The 18787-nt window shown below is 38.3% G+C and overlaps 1 protein-coding gene across 5 annotated transcripts; it reads right to left on the minus strand.

Moving 5' to 3' along the window:
• Positions 1-831: 831 nt before the first annotated feature.
• arfip2b (ADP-ribosylation factor interacting protein 2b) lies at positions 832-17383 on the minus strand. 5 transcript variants are annotated; one of them, XM_005746581.1, is made up of 10 exons: positions 17051-17383; positions 13881-13991; positions 10522-10554; positions 8823-8931; positions 7801-7857; positions 5272-5387; positions 4915-5136; positions 4639-4796; positions 3749-3923; positions 832-3631 (listed from the first exon to the last, which is right to left on the minus strand). In XM_005746581.1, the coding sequence occupies exons 2-10, from the start codon at positions 13977-13979 to the stop codon at positions 3476-3478; spliced, it is 1125 nt and encodes a 374-aa protein (XP_005746638.1). In that variant the 5' UTR covers positions 13980-13991; positions 17051-17383; the 3' UTR covers positions 832-3475. The 5 variants fall into 5 exon arrangements, with proteins under 5 accessions (XP_005746638.1, XP_005746637.1, XP_005746640.1 ...); XM_005746580.1 differs by having other exon boundaries at positions 10498-10554; XM_005746583.1 differs by lacking the exon at positions 10522-10554.
• Between the last annotated feature and the right edge of the window lie 1404 nt (positions 17384-18787).

Raw genomic sequence — 18787 nt, forward strand, 5'->3', positions numbered from 1 at the left:
TTATCAGTAGGAAAAACAGTAGAACTTGTAACAGTTAAAAGTCCTCTTTCACATTTTCCAAAATCATCTAAATTGGAGCATTTGCTGGGCCCATTCTAGCCAAGCCTTAACAGAACACTTGGCAAATAATGATTTTTAAAATGTACTCTGTACACTTTACTAGCAGTTGGTCACAAAAGCACATTTATTCTGTTCTTTAGACGAATCTACAAAAAAAACACCAAAATTAACAGTTTTACACATAAAACTGGGACTAAAAAAACCATTAAGAGTTATGAACCAAAAACTTGACCTATATCATGGTGTGCAGTGTGTTCTTTAAAAAAAAAGAAAAAAGAAGCAAACAAGTGTCATCTCTTTTAAAAAAAAAAGATTATATATTATGTATAAAAAAATAATAATTCAAGCTCAGGTCCTCTACCAGAAGCCTGGGAGCTTCAGGGTCCTGTGCAACATCCCACAGGAGCTGCAAGATACATCTGGCCCTTTAGTGCCCTCTGCCAAAGCCTCATCAGAAATGGTGTCAGTGGAAGGGTGCCTGTAATTCTTTGGGTAACTTTCAATAATTTGCTGTAACCATCTCCACATTTCTATCAAAATATAGAGAAATGATAGGTGGATCAAGACTTGCACAGTAGTTTAGGTAACTCTGAGAAAGAATCCAACTGTAGAGCAATTTCAACAAATGATGGTTAAGGTACTTCCTGAATACCTGGTTATTAAAGTTTATTCAGCCGATTCCAGAGTTACTTCTTCATCTACTTTCAGGAAGTAAACAAATGCACACACACTCTTAGTGCAACACAAAACAGAATAAAATGAAGACAAAGCTTTTGAAAATGTGTACTTTTAATTTCAGTTCCCTTGGGGTGGGGTAGGACTGTTCAGGTGTGAGTGAGGAATGAAGGCAAAATATCACATCAATCCATGACACCACTTCATTTATCATCATAAATATTTTGTCTGCAATCATCCATACAGTACAATACACCAGCTCAGCCTAGAAAACATTGATTGTACACAAATAAAACATCTCGTTTTATAAATCTTGATCTTTCTCGACAACAATCTAGAAGACTAGCGAGGCTGCTAGTAAAAGTTACTTCAAATGTTTTCCACTTTTCACACAGTTGGTGTTTTTTTCCCCCAAACTTAGGGGAGGATTTACCACAGTGAAACAAAACCAAATCCTATTGCCATTCAGTCTGGTGTAAGGGTTAGGAATATCAAAAGGACAGCTTTTGGAAAAGAGGAGTCACATCTTGTTAATATTGCTTCGTGATGGTCAAACAGACCAGCAGCTGGCCAGTGAAACTGCAGTTTTAGCCACGAGAAAGGCCAGGGTCATGCTGAACGACTTCTTTAGCCAAAACTCATAAAATTCAGGGGGAAAAAAACAAAAAAACTGAAGCCAAACAAACTTTAAAATTTCGCCATTTGCTTTTCTAAGCTGTCTTTACGAGTACACATTTAAAGTGAAATGTTGTGGATTTTGCTTCAGTCGTTTCCAAAATTGAAATCAACAGACGTAGTCCATGCGAGCTAGCGCGCAGAAGGCAAAGAGCACAACATCAGTGAGAGCGCACATATCTGCACCTATACTCTGCTGTCTGTCATGCAAATGCAGGGACAAGAAGCTAGAGAAGTCACCCATTAACTGATGGAGGTTTCGTGGAGCACTCCCATCTGTCACTAGTGGCTACCATGAGTTAAATGCAGCATGGTTAAACATTCACTACATTAGGTTCTCCCTTCAAGTTGACAGAGGTTTGCCACGTCACTTTCTAAATTTAGAGGTTGTTTTGAGTAGCTCAATTACAGATTTGGTTTGGTAAAGGAATTCATTTCAGCATGTCGTCTGCAAAATGTCTTAAACTGGATAATTTTGTGTACAACACGTTGAATTCAAAATATAATAAACGTGATACAGTGATGATTAAAAGTTCAACATGTGCTATATTTTAATTGTCAACGACTGATGATTGTTTACTACTATAACAATGTTTACATTAAGAAAACACAGATGGATCATTAGTGTTATTACATCCAACCCCAACCACTAATCACAAGAGGTTTAAATATTAGTATGAGTTATATCAGACAGCTACAGTAATCTTCAGTATGAAGAAAGGTAACTATAGACGAATGTGTTCTGCTTCAGGAGGACTGAATGATATGACCCAATAACATGCCCTTGTTAACGTTAAAAAGATAAAATAAAAATCAAAAATGCACATATTAATGTACCATGTGCAAATGTAAAAGAGAGTGAAATTTATTATTTCCGGTTAAGTGAATCCAGTCAAGTTTGCTTGAAATACCCATCTCTCACAGGGATGCTCCAGGCTTAACCAATGTAAACATATTAAGTCCTGTCATTCAACAAACAGACCTCTCTCTTCTCTTTGGGAAAATAAAATAAAATTAGTAAAGACTTGAACCAGTATGACTTTGGAAAGCTGTGGAATCGTCAACGATTGTTGCATATAAGATTCAAAGTCAAAGGATTTTCATGTTATGAGTAAAAATTACAGACCGAGCACTGCGGTGCTTGTAATCCAGAAGACCAGCACATATTGTCCCAAACAGCAGACCTTCCTTCACTTTAAACACGAGACATACAGTACAGCTGAACAGATGGAAAATAATTAAGAAAAAAAAGGAGATCAGATGCCAAATTAACCAAATGGCTAAACACAACATTGTGGGTTTTTTTTTTTTTTAATGTGCTACAAACAATCACGTATGTATTTGAAAAATAAAACAGTACTTAAATTTGAAATGTACATTGATTTGATAGTTTGAAGATTCCAGTGAACAGTGTAAAAACCCTTTCATGTGTGGATGGAAATCCTTTTTTATGAACTTGTCTTTCTTCCTTCAGGCCATGCTTTCTTTTAACTGATCAGCTCATATATAAGGAGGCACACTAGGAGAGAGATAAGGTCTGGGAGTTTTGAAGTGATGTTTACTGATATCTCAGTGTGTGTGTGTGTGTGTGTGTGTGTGTGTGTGTGTGTGTGTCTGGTTTAAGTTAAGAACTGGGAGCACTTGAGGAATACAATGATGGCCATAAACATGACTAACAAGTTCACACAGCAAAAAAGTGTTGAGATAGATTGGGATTGAGTCAAGTATAAGAGAGGGAAGGGAACGGTTAAAGGATTTTCAGGGAACAAAGCACAAAGAGAGGTTAAAGTGAAAAAAAGGAAATTGGGAAAAGAGGCACTAAAAGCCCTCTGACTCTTCATGAAACTGGCCACTTGGTTTCCTGCTGCACTTAGCTCATTCACGACTAATACCCTGTTATTCATCCGTCCAAACATCCTGCCATGCATTCATCTTGAATCTTCATCCAACCAGTTATTTCTTTGTTTCTCTCTGTAGTGGTCCTCTGTTAAATTGGGGGTTTCAACAGGTAACAGGTGGAGTTGTTGGCTGAGAAGGAAGCTACAGGAGGTCCAGCGAGGGCCTCTCATTGCTCTTCTAACCAGGAGGGCTTGTCAGCCCCTGGGGGCTTCAACTTTACATTGAACTGCTTCAGCGTTTGCTCAAGCTGCTGCTGGTTGCCAGCAAAGTATGCTGATATGGCATTATGGAAGAGAAGGAGCTGCTTATGCATCACCTTCACCTGAAAGACACCAGAGAGTTAGGGATTTAGTCTGTGCACATCATGAATGACAGAACTTAAATTAAACCTGGATAAAGGTGTTTTTTTCATTCATAGTGACCTAATTATGCTTCTAACCTTATTCTCCTCCAGAAACTTGAGCTTAATGGCAACATCTGAGCGAAGACGTTCGTACTTGTCCTTTTGGACTTGGTACTGTTGCTGAGCAGCTTCTATACGGGCCATGGCTACAGCATCTCTTGGACCCATACTCAGTTCCTCAAGGTCTGACCGGTAGGCATCATACTCTAGTCTAAAAGTACACAAAAGGAGAGGAGATGATACAGTGCAACAATCTTGACAAAATAATGCTTTGTTTTAAAATTTCATCATAAATAAAATTAAAATAGAAGTTTTTAGCGAGGTCCTTGGAGATAAAGGATCAAACAAAATAACAGTTTCTCTTTCAGAGCTACAAATCAAAAAAGTTATTTCTCTCATCTGTCAATTTCATATATAATATGCCAACTCTGCCCTTTAGCTGGTCATTCAGAAATATTTCCTAATGATTCGAATGATCTATTGACTCAAAGGTCTAACTGTTGGTCTGGTCACAGCTAATGGGCGATTTTGACACAACCATTAAATTAAGAGTTGCTGAGGGATGAGGTTTATTCAACCAGCCAACATGCAGTTTGCATCCAATCTTGCTTAAACCAATTGTGTATTTCTTCACATTAATAAATGTAATAATTTATCTAGTTGAAAATATTACTGTTTACATTATATATTAAATAAAAGTTTAGATATTTTATATTAAACTATTTTAACAGATCATATTGGCCACTGGAGGGCAGTAGAAGCACACCGAATGCATCATTACTGACATTATTGCCATCTTTTAAGTGGATATAGTAAATTTGTTAGCAAGCAGCTTCCGATTTACGCAAAGAGCAGGTATGAAACACAATTATCCATTTAGAATAATGCTAAGGCCCCTGATTTAATTATGTACTCCATGTACTAACCTTGCATTTTCATACATCTTGATAGTCATCAGGGTGTCCTCCATGGTCTTGTTGACTAACGTATTGATGCTGGACACAAAAAAGTTAATGGCACCAAGTAAAGTCTCTCCGTTCTTACACAGCAACTTCTGAGTCTCTGCATTGTAACCGAATTCATCCTGTAAGCAACAAAAAAAGAAGTTTTTAAATGGCTAAAATAAACCTAATAATCATACTGGCATCAGTGTGGCTCACCAACAAAGCCACAAACAGTTAAAATACAAAGTGACATCTCACCCGAAGCTCGGGAGATTTCTGACTGAGGTCAGCAAAAGTGTCGCCAAGCGCATGCTGTGTCTGCACCATGTTGTAGAAATGGTTGGTCAGAGCTCTGGCCAGTCGTAGCACATTCTCGTATTTCCGTTTAGTGTCTCTCAGCACCTCAATCTGAGCCTCCAGCTCCAGGTCCACGGTCCGGGAACCCCGACCGAAACGCTCTGAGATCATTTGCTTTGTACACTATGACACGGTAGGAAGGAACAAAGAGACATTAGTTACACAAAAATAAATTTAAATTTGAAAAATTACCATTTTACAATAACGCTATTCGCTAATCACAGTTTTACTCAGTCAATATAACAAAATCTCAGATACCTTGTAAGTATTCAGACCCCATTTCTTCACTGTTTCTAGCTTTTCCACAGCCACACCGCGGGTCGTTTCCTCTGCCGTCATTGATGAGCTGCTGCTGCTGTGGTGCATGTTGGAACCTGAGGTGGAACACCCAAATATAGTAACACAAACACATGAACACAAGCAAAACCTTCTTGGACAGCAAAATTACCCCATACAAAATCAGATGAAACTGAATTTTTTAACCACTGAAAGTGTCCAGGATCTAAGAAAGTTTAGACTGAGGATTGTTTAACATCTGTTATTCTGTAAGCCACGGCCAACCCTTAAACATAAATCAGAGAGCGTTAATGAGTGACTACAGAGCAGGAAAATACTAAAACTAAACTGGATAGAAATACTGGCAGAACAGAAAAACAAGATTTTTTTGGAAGACACCAAATCCTTTTTATGAAGCTGATTAAAGAAATACTGCAATATTCACACTGTTATATTGGCAATTAATTAATCAACGTAGAGGCTGCGAACATCATTTTTCCCTCCTCAGTACCTTGATTGGACAGATGGCAGGACTGCTACTTTGCCTGGCCTTCATACGCAGCTCTATGACATTAAATGGGTGTTTGGACGACAGAATGATTTTCAGTGAGCATTCATTATGGTAAGGAGTGGGAGTGGAATTTACATGTTTTTACTAATTAAGGGAATATTTTGGGTAATTTGATATTTATGTTTTAAACAGTCGTTAACAGTTGAAAAATGTCAAAAGTAGAATAATAACAAGGTACGAGGAAGATGTGGGAAAATGCAGGGAGATGCAAACAAGACCACAAGATAAACAAAGGGAGAAAGGGATAAGAATCATGCATGTAGGAGGGAATTGCAAAAAGAAGGTGGAGCACAAAAATAGAAAAGTACAAAGATGAAAAGGCAACATTAAGTACATGACAGTCAGTGAACAATGCAGAGAAATGAGCAATGATCACCAGAGTTTGAATTGCAGTCACACTAACTGCTAGGATACTGTGTGTGGAGCGGACTGGTTAAAGCTTTTACTAAATAACAGCAGATGGGAAAAACTAACAGAATGTAAAATGTAAAAAGCTCAAGCCAAGGGAGCTCACTCTCAGGGCAGTATTTACTTTCATGGGAATAGGGTTGTAGTTTGTGTATATTCATTTTGTTTTCTTTGGTCTTTTAAAACATACTTTAAGATGTTCATAGTACAGTAAGATTCATATTAGTGTAGCATGACAGATGTTTGCATGGATTATGGTAAATGGTAAATGGCCTGTATTTATATAGCGCTTTACTAGTCCCTAAGGACCCCAAAGCGCTTTACATATCCAGTCATTCACCCATTCACAAACACATTCACACACTGGTGATGGCAAGCTACATTGTAGCCACAGCCACCCTGGGGCGCACTGACAGAGGCAAGGCTGCCGGACACTGGCGCCACCAGGCCCTCTGACCACCACCAGTAGGCAACGGGTGAAGTGTCTTGCCCAAGGACACAACGACCGAGACTGTCCAAGCCGGGGCTCGAACCGGCAACCTTCCGATTACAAGGCGAACTCCCAACTCTTGAGCCACAATCGCCCACACACATCAGTATAATTTCCTAAACATTCCCAATATAAACAGATTAGGATAACACATTTTAAGAAAGTTTTACCTTATTTGACCTTAGAGAAGAGGTCAGAAGTCTATAGTACCGTGACACTTACAATCCCCATATATCATTCACTATATGTTTAAAGGCAAATAATGGAAGTAAGAAAAATAATTTTAATACGTATTATTATATTATTATCACTTCAGATCAATCTTTTGACCTTGAAGGAAAGGTCAGAGGTCAAATGTGACACGTTACTTAGTGTTGACAATACACAAGATACTTGTAAGAATAATAGTTTCTAAATTATAACTTGGTTTGATCAATAAATTATTAAGACGACCTTGTAGACCTTGATGGATGCAAGTCAAATTTTATTGTATTATTAACACGACCCCCTCTACACCCACGCAGAGTTTTATCAGAATTCATTTAAAACTTTTCAAGCTACTTGGACAAAGAATGGCATACACACTACAAAAAAAAAAAAACCTCCTTGAGTGAGTTAATAAGCATGAAGATGGATTTGGTTCAGTGGGTGCACACCCACACCTTACAAGAGAAACCAACCCAAAACCTACAAATGAGAAAGAAATACTGTTATAGAAAAAGCCACAAGGTGTCTACAAAAAGAGCAGCAGGCAGAGGTAAGTGCAATGCCCTTGTTTCCACTGAAAAAGAGGAAAAACTGGTGAAAAAGGGCAGACAAGTCATTTCCCAGTCACCTAAAAAAAGAAAGAAAAGGACACTCTACACAGAGCATATTTCCAAAATGAGCTAGCCACACTCTGAGAACAAACAAAGACAGAAAGAAATCAAAACGCACTTTTAATGCACTTGAGATCTTCTTTAATCACCTTACTTTACCCTAACTAAGAAATAGTATTTTGGAAATAAGCTCTCTATTATTAACAACAATAAGGTTAAGGCACCTAATCCTGTAACTGGGATCCTTTTGTTAAACTCAGCATTGTAGTGCACAGCAGGGCCTGTGAGAGAGGGAGGGATAAAGAATTATTTTATTAAACAAAGTTTTAACTATTTCCATCTAAAACTTTCTTTACATGCACCATCATTTGAAACAACAACAACCTCTGCTCCTCTTATTGCAAAACAAATTCTTAAAAATCTTTTTAAGGTTGATGAAACGACAGATAAGCCAGCTTCAGTAATATCTATGATCACCATTATCAGATACATAAAAACAACATCATCATGGATTAAGTCATTTCTTTTAATGGTTCTTTAGTTGCCAAAGGAACAAAAAAAAAAAAAATACTATTTTCACAAAAGTACAAACATTGTGGCTATTGCACGGCCTTGGTGATATTTGCGTTTCAGTGTAGAGGCCCGAGTTTTCATGCTGAAGCCCTCTGCACCATCACCTTACCGCTTAAAAAACATTAATAAATCATGGACTGCTTTTTCCCCCCTCCTCAGCCATATGTGATGGTAAATGACTCTTGCTATCAAGGCTACCGTTTGTTTTCAAACAGGTTTAGCTGCATTTTAAGAACACGTTTTACGATGCACAGCACTTCCAGTAGAAGCATCACCGTATGGAAAAATGTGCTTTCATAAAATCAGTAATAGAAATGCACAGCTACACCACCCAAACCCTGTTATCAGTGTTGCAGACTGCAACCAGCCCATCAGTGAATAATGACATTTACTGATGGCGGTCGCCAGTGTTTGTCATTTGGGTGCCATCAGTTGTGTGCTGGTAAAATGTTATTTAACTATAATGAATCTTTCTTTGTTTTGCTGGCACAAAAAGAGGTGATACAAAGCAAAAAGACAACAGTAAGTAACAACAGGCACTACCTTTTAAAGCACAGTCAGTAGGTAATAATACATTAATTGCAGCATGATCTTGTGGGTAGTCAGAGACAGTACAGAGCCTGAAAAAAACATCACAAATGAGTAATGGGAACAAAGGGTGAAGCAGCACTACCTTTGATTGAACTGGTGGGGATAATGCCCTCTGCTGTTCCTCCATAGCCCCCAGATACAATGCTAGTCTCGTTGAGATTGGGACCCGATACCATCACCTGCTGCAGGTCCTGCAAAATGTAATGTTAAAAAAAAAAAAAGAAAAAAGAAAAAGGATGGGCGGGATAAAAAGATGGGTTGGGGAAGGAATATACAGAAAGGAGATTGTGACTTGAGAGCCAAATTAAGATAACATAGGCTAAAGCCTCAGTCAAAAGGTTATCCACTGACAGTGAGACAAACACCACGTGAGGAATGTTAGGAAGCAAAATGGAAAAACTGTATGAAAGTGTTAAAAAAAACCCAGAAAACACATGACTAACATGTCCGTCAATAATTAATCCAAGTGATCTGAATCTCCTGCAAACTTGAACTTCTATACACAGCTGTAATAAACTCAGAGTTTAATCCAGACAGTGACTTCAGTGATCTATGGAAAAGCACAAATAAGTAATTTTCTACTTATAATCGCCATCAGAGGCTTCTTTGAAGTTTTGGCTCACGAGCAGAGTTGGGTTATGAGCCACTCTCTCCCTCGGGTTTTGTTTAAGCTGCGGTTCTCTTTTGTTTGACTTCCTGCTGAAGTATCAGCAATTTAAAAAATATGTAGGATTATAAGGAAGGAAAATTGAGGGAAAAAAAGGAGCCTAAGAACTTAAAAAAAGACTGAAAATGTGTTCATGTCTGCAGGAAAGCCTCTTTTTCATACATCAAGTAATTTAACTATGAGTTAAATCATCTAAAAACTTAAAGGATGTAACAAATGGACATCTGATAAGTTGCTAAACATTTGCCTCATTTAGTTTAGATAAACAGAGTTACTTAATGGAAGTCTGTTTTTTCTGTTATTTCTGACCATTAAAAAGAAAAAAAAAAGAACAAAGGAGCCCACATTTTCAAATGCTCATGCTTAGACTACACAGTATGTGATAAGGAAATTACAGAATAACGCCCTGCAAGGGAAATGGCTATTTCCGCTTTGTAAACAAACACATAACATATGCGATACAACCTTAGAGTCAGAAAAAAAAATTACAACTGCTTTGATTTGACCCATCTTTAATGTCCTGAAAGCTTTGCTTCAGGGCATTATCTGGTTTTTAAGACTCATCTTGTAATCAGACCTGCAGAATTAAATATTTCTTTTTTTTTTAATAAACACTGACTTACACATCAAAACAAGTAAAGCAAAATCACATCAACAACACAGCATTAGTATGACAATAAAGACCATTAGTATAAAACAGAACAATCTTGTTTTGTTAACCATCACCCACTAAAAATTTAGGCATCTCACACACTCACACACACACTATCTGGGCTACCTTAGGCAACCGAAAACGACACACACTAGACATCTTTGCATCTAATAATCAAATGGAGCATAACATCTCAAATTGACGGATATCCCACGAAACATGTCAGTCATTGGAGACTCTTTCTAGCTACAGTTAGTAGGAGTAAGTTTACCAGGCAAGCTGCACAGTGGTTTGAATTAAAGATCAAATATCTGACATTTTGTGAAACAAACCAGTGCAGCGATGCAAGGCAATTTAATTCCCCTTGAAGTCAAACCACTGAGCAGTACTACACACCATACTACAACATACACGCAAATGCACAAATGGCCTGCTCACCCTGGTGCCTCTGGAGCTCCCTACCTTCTCATCTAAGCTCCACTGCAGCTTTGCAGCCTGCACAGAGATGGAGGAGGGGGAGTGGGGGTGGGGGGGTTGGGTTGACAAACACAACAAGAACAACAACAGAAAAAGAAACAAACAGAAAAGGAGACAAAAGGGAAAAAATCCATGACTGAAATATGAAACAAGATAGGAGGATGCAAACGAAATCTCAGAAAAACCATTGCAATGTCCACAGACAGCAGTGATGCAGGATGGAGAGCAGTGATGACTTATATCACAGCTTGTCAGGTTGCATCATTAGACTAGATTATGTGATAATTTCAAGAGTCTAGTCTACATGGTGAACATGTTTGCATTCGATCTCCAATGTGATGCCATAGGTGCTTATAATATTAACTGTCACTGTCTGGAAAAAAGAAAATACAGACTCTAACACAACACTGTAAAAATTAAGCTATACAAGACGTGGACATTAAAAGTGACAACATTAAGAAGGGAGGGGAAAAATATTAAAAGGGACTGAATGTAGACACAAAAATAAATCCATACAAGCAAAGTTTTAGTGCCCCAACTCCAGATTTCACAACTCTGACAAGTGGAAAAAAATTCCCCAACAATACTTTAACTGAAACAAACGTGCCAAAATAATGTGTCACCTTCAAGCCAAACAGAGTTCAATATAATAATAGTTGCCAGTCTAGACCATCCCGCAAAGGCCGACCAATTGGTTTAGCCAACCTGTGTTAGTAGTTCATAAAACCTCTTATCTTTAATAAGCATAACAGTGATCAGTGGCCACATAGCCTCAACCGTCTAGTCAAGGCAATGTCCCGTTTTCTATGGAAACATCTGCTTTACCTCTGGCCCAAACTGGAAAAAGATGCCAGGCAGGTAAAGAGCACCTGTAGCTCCACGTGGCTGCTTGAATTAGCAGGACTTCCTATATTCTGAACACCATTTAAAAACTGAACACAATTTGAATTTGACTTGACAGGTAAAGTCAACATTTTCTTGTTTTTCTACTGTTCTAAACAAAATTTTTAATGGCTTAAAAAAAACCAAAAAAAAAAACCCAACAACATACAATTAAATACAAAGACCTTTAAAAAAAAAAGGGGGGGGGGCATTATATCTACGCAAATACATTTTAACCAAAAGTCTGTTTTAGCTATGCTTTATCATCATTCAGTCATTGTAACTCCTCCTTACAGCTCTGCCTTGTGTTATGACATCTGTTTAATGTGGGAGAAAGCTGACGCAAACACAGATCCCTCCCTCAACACTTTGTTTGTACAGGTTCAATTCCTTTGCAGCCAAACTACCACAAGTCAAGCCAAAGCATGAAAAGATATAACTTTACAACTACCCATGGGATATTTATATAAATAAAGATTTATTTGCACATTTTTTTTTCTCTTTCTTTTCTAAAATAATTGGTTTCTGTGCATTTGTTTTACACGTGCATTAAATTAAAGTCTATTACATCGATTAAGCATCATAAGGCGGAGGGTGGGGGGTGATTTTTTTTTTTTTTTCTAGGTTGTTTAATATTTCCACTAAATACTGTTTAGAATGCCAGAATAGGGAGGTGACGTAGGTTTAAGTTTATTTGCACAAGTAACCACCTGTGAGAAACTGTGTATGATGGTACAAGCATCTTAAAATGCTGTTATCTGAAGAGACACCAGAGAGCCTTTGCTGCCAAGACGTTGTTGGCAGTCAGTGATGTCTCTGTCACGTCAAGCTGCCAGTCACCATCCTTTTTCTGTCATGCACATGATGTTGCAACATCTGAAACTGGACCTGCTTTTTCTTTACCTGCCAGTCTTCATCCCATGTGAGAAATAACAGACTTGTGCAGCTTTAAATCAAGTGCTGCGCAGCAGATATCAATCTGATTTCACAGGGCTTTCAACCAAGGACAAAGCATCGCCAGTTTCAGATTAATTGCAGAGTTGCTATGACAACTGGTTAATATCCAATACAAAACAGTGCAGCCGAACACTTCTCATACATAAACATATTAAACTGAGGTAGTCACACCAAATGGTTGAACACACGCAACACACTGTAAGCTTTCCGAGAAGGAAGGTTGTTCTTTTACTACGTGTGAGCTGAGCACATAGTTTGGTAAGCAAATACCCTAATGCAGTTCCCTGCCAGTGTTTCCGGCAGGATCTTCAGTCTGTTTGCCCAACAAGGTGTGCCTTGAGATGGAAGACAGCTAACAAACTGTTCCCAATATCTCTCAGAGAATCCACTACTACTTTACTTAATCCAAATCTCATATTGTCTTGTCCATTTAAAGTGTTTTCCCCTCCCCCATTCTGAAGCCGTTCTCACCTGGGGAAAAATGCGTGAGAATCCAACACTTGAGATCAATATAGACATATATTGCATCAGAGATTGATTGATTGATATATATTTATATATATATCCCTTCATATGTTAGTGGGAACAGCTGTTCTCAGGGAAACAGCTGGTCTCCAACACCTGATTTCCCCATGGAAGCTCTTTCCACAGTTCTTGGTATGCAAGCAACATAACACAAGCCTTTGTGATATTGTGTAGTTGGCAACGCGTCAAACAACAGATAAACCTGTGCAGAAAACTAACTTCATTTAAAATTACTGTAAGATCTAGATCCTGCCTGTGAGTGACCATTCAGTGAATTAAGTCAAATAAAGGAAAAAGGTAAATAAACAGTAGGTCACTAGTTCGTATACTAAAGCACTCAAGGCTCACAGTTGTTAATAATAACATTATCTAAACTGTACTGTCCATACAGCTTGTACTTATTCACACTTTGCTGTGAATGGTGTGAAAGGAACAAGCATACCAGGCTAATCTTGTAGCAGCTAAGAAAAACATCCACTATGTCAAATTCAAACTTCAAACTCAAAAAAGTACCCATTTTTAATATTACTGAGCCAACCACCATTAACAACACATAATCAAACCTGATGTAATCAAAAGGCTAAAGTATCTAGGTTCAATTTTCCCTACAGGCTCTAATTTGAAAGAAACACCACTGGCTGAAACATCGATGCTTTTCCTTTGTTTCATTCTTTTGGATAAAAATTGAAGCACAAAATAATGTGAGCGCCTGGCAAAAGACAGAAAAGTCCTTTTAGATTTATAATACACCATAAACTGTTTACAAAGAAATACAAACACAAAAAAAGATAATTAATGTATTCTTTACAACAAATAAAAAGATAAACAGCTCCGTTTCATGCGTACTCTGTTGGCAGCTATCTGACTTGAAAATACAAATTAGGTTTTGCTGACAGTTTGTTGTTTCACAAAAAACCAAAAAGGGTTTTTCTACAAGTGTTACACACAAGAGACTGAACTGATACGGCAGCCCGACCTACCTGTTCAAGGCTGTCGTCTTCTGTTAGTGTCCCTGTGTCACCGTTACTGTTGATAGGAATCTCCATTGTGGCAGCTTTATTCATAATGCTGTCTGTCATAATGCACTACACCTGTGAGAGAGAGAAAGAGAGAGCGAGACAAAGTGTGTAAACTAAAAACTACCACGTGTAAATAAATTAAAAGTGGCAGAGATAGAAAAACTGTGCCGCTTTGAAGGGAAGAGACCAAAAGAGCTTAGTCTAAACAGCCCAACCATTAAGCAGATGGGATTATAATTACCACAAACAAGCGAGGAGGTGGTTTTCAAAGAGCAAGGCTACCGCTCGGGATAAAAACAACACACCTATGAAAGACTACTACACACAGATGCAGACAGTACAATGAGCCGCTTCGGTTAAGTGGCCACTCTGTTCTAAAGCACAATTGCACGACTCTGTGTGACCAGCATCCACTCCCTAAAAACCCAAAGTGAAGGGAAACAGCAAAATGTTTACATCACAACGCTCCAGTCATTTTAATGGCTCAAACTGATGCAGCCTGCCACACATTCATTTAAAACCCAAAAAGATAAACACGCAGTAATATGGACATCATATTTGACAGTAATAATAAATTCACTAATGAGGGCCACAGTTCAGTTTAATGCACAAAGCTAAATGCTAAAGCTAATGCCTGTAATAATGACATTTTTCCACAAAAACTTTTCCAGATATAACCTGATGGAGCTGTATTGGCAAACACACGTGCCCAAATCAGTCAAGCAGGGTATTCAATTGTCTTTAACCTGTTTAATAGGCTAATCTGACTGAGACCATATAAGAACAAAGCAGGTAATTGTCCAAACAATACACAGTGAGTGAGCGGGTGTCACATGTCCACCTTCAGGCATGCTATACCCAGGCACCACATGTAGCCAAAACCAAATTCAAGTAGCATCTGATACACCAAATTTCTTACTGTTTGCTACATGTGTGCAACTTTGGACAATGCCCAGACCTAATTCTCCCAGCACTTTCAGAGGTTTACCTGTGAAGTCAGCGATTGAGTTCATATTAGACAGTGAAAATGGAAATCAAACTTGTATCAGTAGGGCTTTTTTCAGACACTACATAAGCAAAAGGTTTGAGAAACACAGCCTCACTGAATTCAAATTCTTTCCATCTAGTTGCTAAGGCGTATAAAAATCAAGCTATGCAGACTGCCTTTACAAATATTAGTGAAACAATAGGCCACTCTAAAAAGTTCACTGAATTTAAGTATGGTACTGTAATAGTATAACACTGTTAAAGCCAGTTTTATTATTACTGCAAAGTGGAAGTATTTGAGAGCCACATCAATTCATCCAAAAAGTGGTATTCCATGGAAAGTTAGAGAGCATGGTTGGCGAGTGCTGAGGCGCTGAGAATGTAAACGTCACCAACACTCTCCCGACTCAACAACTGCACAGTTTCAAACCTCCACTGACATTAACATCAGCACAAAGAAACTGTATAAAAGGGGCTTAATGGCATTAGGTTTCCATGACCGAACAGCTCCTCTGGGTGTAGTATACAATAAAAAAATACATACAAAAACTGCATTTTGGAAGCCTTTTTCAAAAACACTGTTTCTTTTTTTTTTTTTTCTTTTTTCTAAATGAGAAAAAAAAAATTACAAAAACACTGTTTCTACAATGTATACTGACGAGATAATTAGAGTTCCCCCCAACAAAACAACAACAAAAAAACCAAAACAAACTTGCTCTAATGTTGATAAATTTCTGAAGACAAGAAAAAAAGGCAGGTTGATAATTATGGATGTGTGGGTGATTTTTGGTATATATTGTTAATTCTTAATGTGAAAAGATCTTAGAACTGGAGTTTCGAAGCCAATTACTCCGTTTAACACATGACCCCACTTGGTATACAAAGCTGAGTCCCTCACCTAGTTTCCAATGCCACTGTAATATATTCTTCTTATTATGACAGCATTTGAATGTGACAAACTTGAGAGCAGAAGAGTGTGCGCAAGGCTTTTGAGGCGGCTCAGTCCCTGGCTTTGGGGAACTAAAATAACTTTTAAGAGAGTCTAGCAGGTAACAAATGAATGCACTGATGAAGCAGAGCTTCACTGTCTAACCCAAGTTAATGAAAAGGTCATAAGAAATATCAGTAACTTCTCTACAAATTCTGTGATCAATTTGTGTTACTTTGGTAACTTAAACAGTCTTTGAGTCCTTGTGAACTATGCTATTAACTAGCAGACTAAAACTTCAGCTGCTGTATGTTGCAGGGTTTTGGTAGATCCTTCCTGGTATCAATGTCCTATTGTTTGAAGGCAGGTATAGTACACGTAGTCCATGTTTACATTAGCTAAAGCCTCTCCTGAGGAGCTTTTCCATTTGTGAATGCACACTTGGCCATGCCATCTCTGTTGACTTACGACATTACAATAGATGTAGAAAACGTGTTTCTCTTGTTCAACAGCACCCATGGCAATAAAGACAGCTTACTGCAGCTGTACTGTGGGTCGGATAGTTTAACAATTCTTCAGTTACTGTTCAGTAGGTTTTGTCTCTCAATCAAGTGACCTAGACAGGCTAAATAAATACCAAACGGCACATTATTTCATATATTCGTCTCATTAATTATTCGTAATTAGCAGCTTCGAAAATAGCATCAGAGGCAAACGCTATTAATAAACACTGACGTACAATAAGTCGACGGATGCAAGTAACTTTAAATCAATGGCAAATTTAAGAGTTCGTAATGGTTAAAAAAATATTAAGGCAAATACTGCAGAACAGGCTGGAGCTGTACTGAAACCCGGATGCAGTAGTAAATACGAGCCTAACAGGTGCGCCAGCACAGGTGTACAGTTTTCTCAGGTAACGCTATATTCAGGTCGCCGGTGAGGTCGGGCGAACAACGCAGTGATGGGGGGCCCATTTGACAAAAATCTGCTGAACTAAGGCAGAAATGCATTTTTGTGTGAAAAGAAGGCCCGCTTCCAGTTCACATATGCAGCTGTTGAGAAAAAGCTGGAGAAATGGTAAACAAATCTGCAAGCTCAACGTGCAAAGCCTGGTTCAGAGACGCAGAAATTAAAATAAATTAATAAATTAATAAACAATATATGACAGAACGCAGACAGAAAGGCAATGTAGCAGTTCTCAAACAGCTTGACTTACGGTCTGCTTGGTCCCGTCGTAAAAACAGAGCTGCTCGGAAAGCTAACGCGTAAGCTAATAGCAGGCTAGCGGCAGTGCATCCCAGCTCACGCGCGGCTCGGAGGAGGCTGCTGTGTCCGTGCTCAGTCCGTGGGCAACGACACAATACTCTTCTTTAAGGATGTTTCAGTGACATTGCGAGAAAAAGTCTGGTTCTTACTGCTCTTGTCTTTGAGCTTTTTCCCCCCAATATCTTCTGTTTAATGAAGCCAGAGGGGGAACGTTTTACGGATCTGACGACACCGTGGATTTCATTTCGCAGACGCACTGCGAGCCAAAGATCGTCTACAAACAGGCGGGTCACTCGTTACAAATGGCGCTTTCCCGGCTTACTGCCACAATAAAATTATTATAATACATTTAAAACATGTATATATGTTTCTAAATAATTATATAAATACCTGCTTTTTTATATGAAAACATCATATACACGAAATGAGTTGCCTTCACATATTTGTTTCATGTACTGAAAAATAAATGTTACAACTGAAAGCGCACTAATTAACAAATGACTACAAAGTATGATAATTAATTACTTTGGTTGATCATGAGTGTCCATTAGTTTAAAACTGAGTTGATAAACTGATTATTTTTTTTTGATTTTTTTTAAAGAAAGAAAAATGAAAACGCCACTGGATAAGTCCTACTCTGAATCCTACAGGAAATTCGAACTGAGTGAGACTTCTTAGTTTTTTGTGTCTTCGCCCTCAATACGGCCCATCTTTGGGAGCATCTTGACAGGGCGTTCCATATACGTGAACGTGTCAGAAAACTCTTGGTTGCTGAACATTAAACTCATGTAGGTGTTTGTTCAGTGACCTCACAGATGTTTGTTCTTTTAACTGCCCCAAGAAAAGCGTATGACCCCTGTGAATGGAAATGTGGGGCAGGTTTCTTTAGTCTAAGAAACCCTGCCCCGCTGTGGCTGCAATGCAGTAATGTACAAAAGTCTTGACTCTCCCCTCATTTCTTTGTATTTTCAATGAACCAGACTTTCTTGCATTTTATAAGTGATCTTGAGCGGTAGTTCTCCAGCTTTTCTGCAGGTCTTTCAAAGTTTTTCTATGGACATTGGCTGCTTTTTCATTTATTTTCAGTCCAGTCCTTTTACCTGAACATTTTTGCACCATCCAGGTGATTTACAAAAAGCTATTACCTGAAAATATGGCATGTCTTGGCATAATGTCCTTAAAAATTGAGAAAACTGGACAATTGGCAGACTAGAGAAGAAGTGACAGGACTAAAAACCTAAATAAAATGTACAGTAAATGAACAGTATCAGAAAGTCACACCCTTAAAAATTATGAGAGGAAAGAGGACCTGAAACAGAACCTGGGGGATGCATCTGGCCCATCAGTTGATCCATCTAAAGTTTGTTGAAGTCTCATCAATGGAAGGGTGGGTGTCAGGAAGCTATTCTTAAGGAAGAGAAAAGACATGTCTGTTAAATTGTATATGAATTGGACAGCCACTAATGTAAGACAGCAGTTTTTACAGCCATCTGACTATGGAGGCTGTGACATGGTTTAGGGCTGCATTTGATCCTGTAGTATTGGAGATCTTGTCAAAACTGAAGAATTATGAATGCAGAAAGTGTCGTCAGGTTTTGCTCTACCATGCAATACCATATTAAAGCATCTGATTGTCAACAGCTTCATTTTTCAGTATGACAATGATCCCAAACACACTGACAATCAG

This window comes from Pundamilia nyererei, unplaced genomic scaffold (genome assembly GCF_000239375.1).
Source record: "Pundamilia nyererei isolate P.nyererei 1_Seehausen unplaced genomic scaffold, PunNye1.0 scaffold00180, whole genome shotgun sequence".
In the NCBI taxonomy this organism is placed as follows: domain Eukaryota; kingdom Metazoa; phylum Chordata; class Actinopteri; order Cichliformes; family Cichlidae; genus Pundamilia; species Pundamilia nyererei.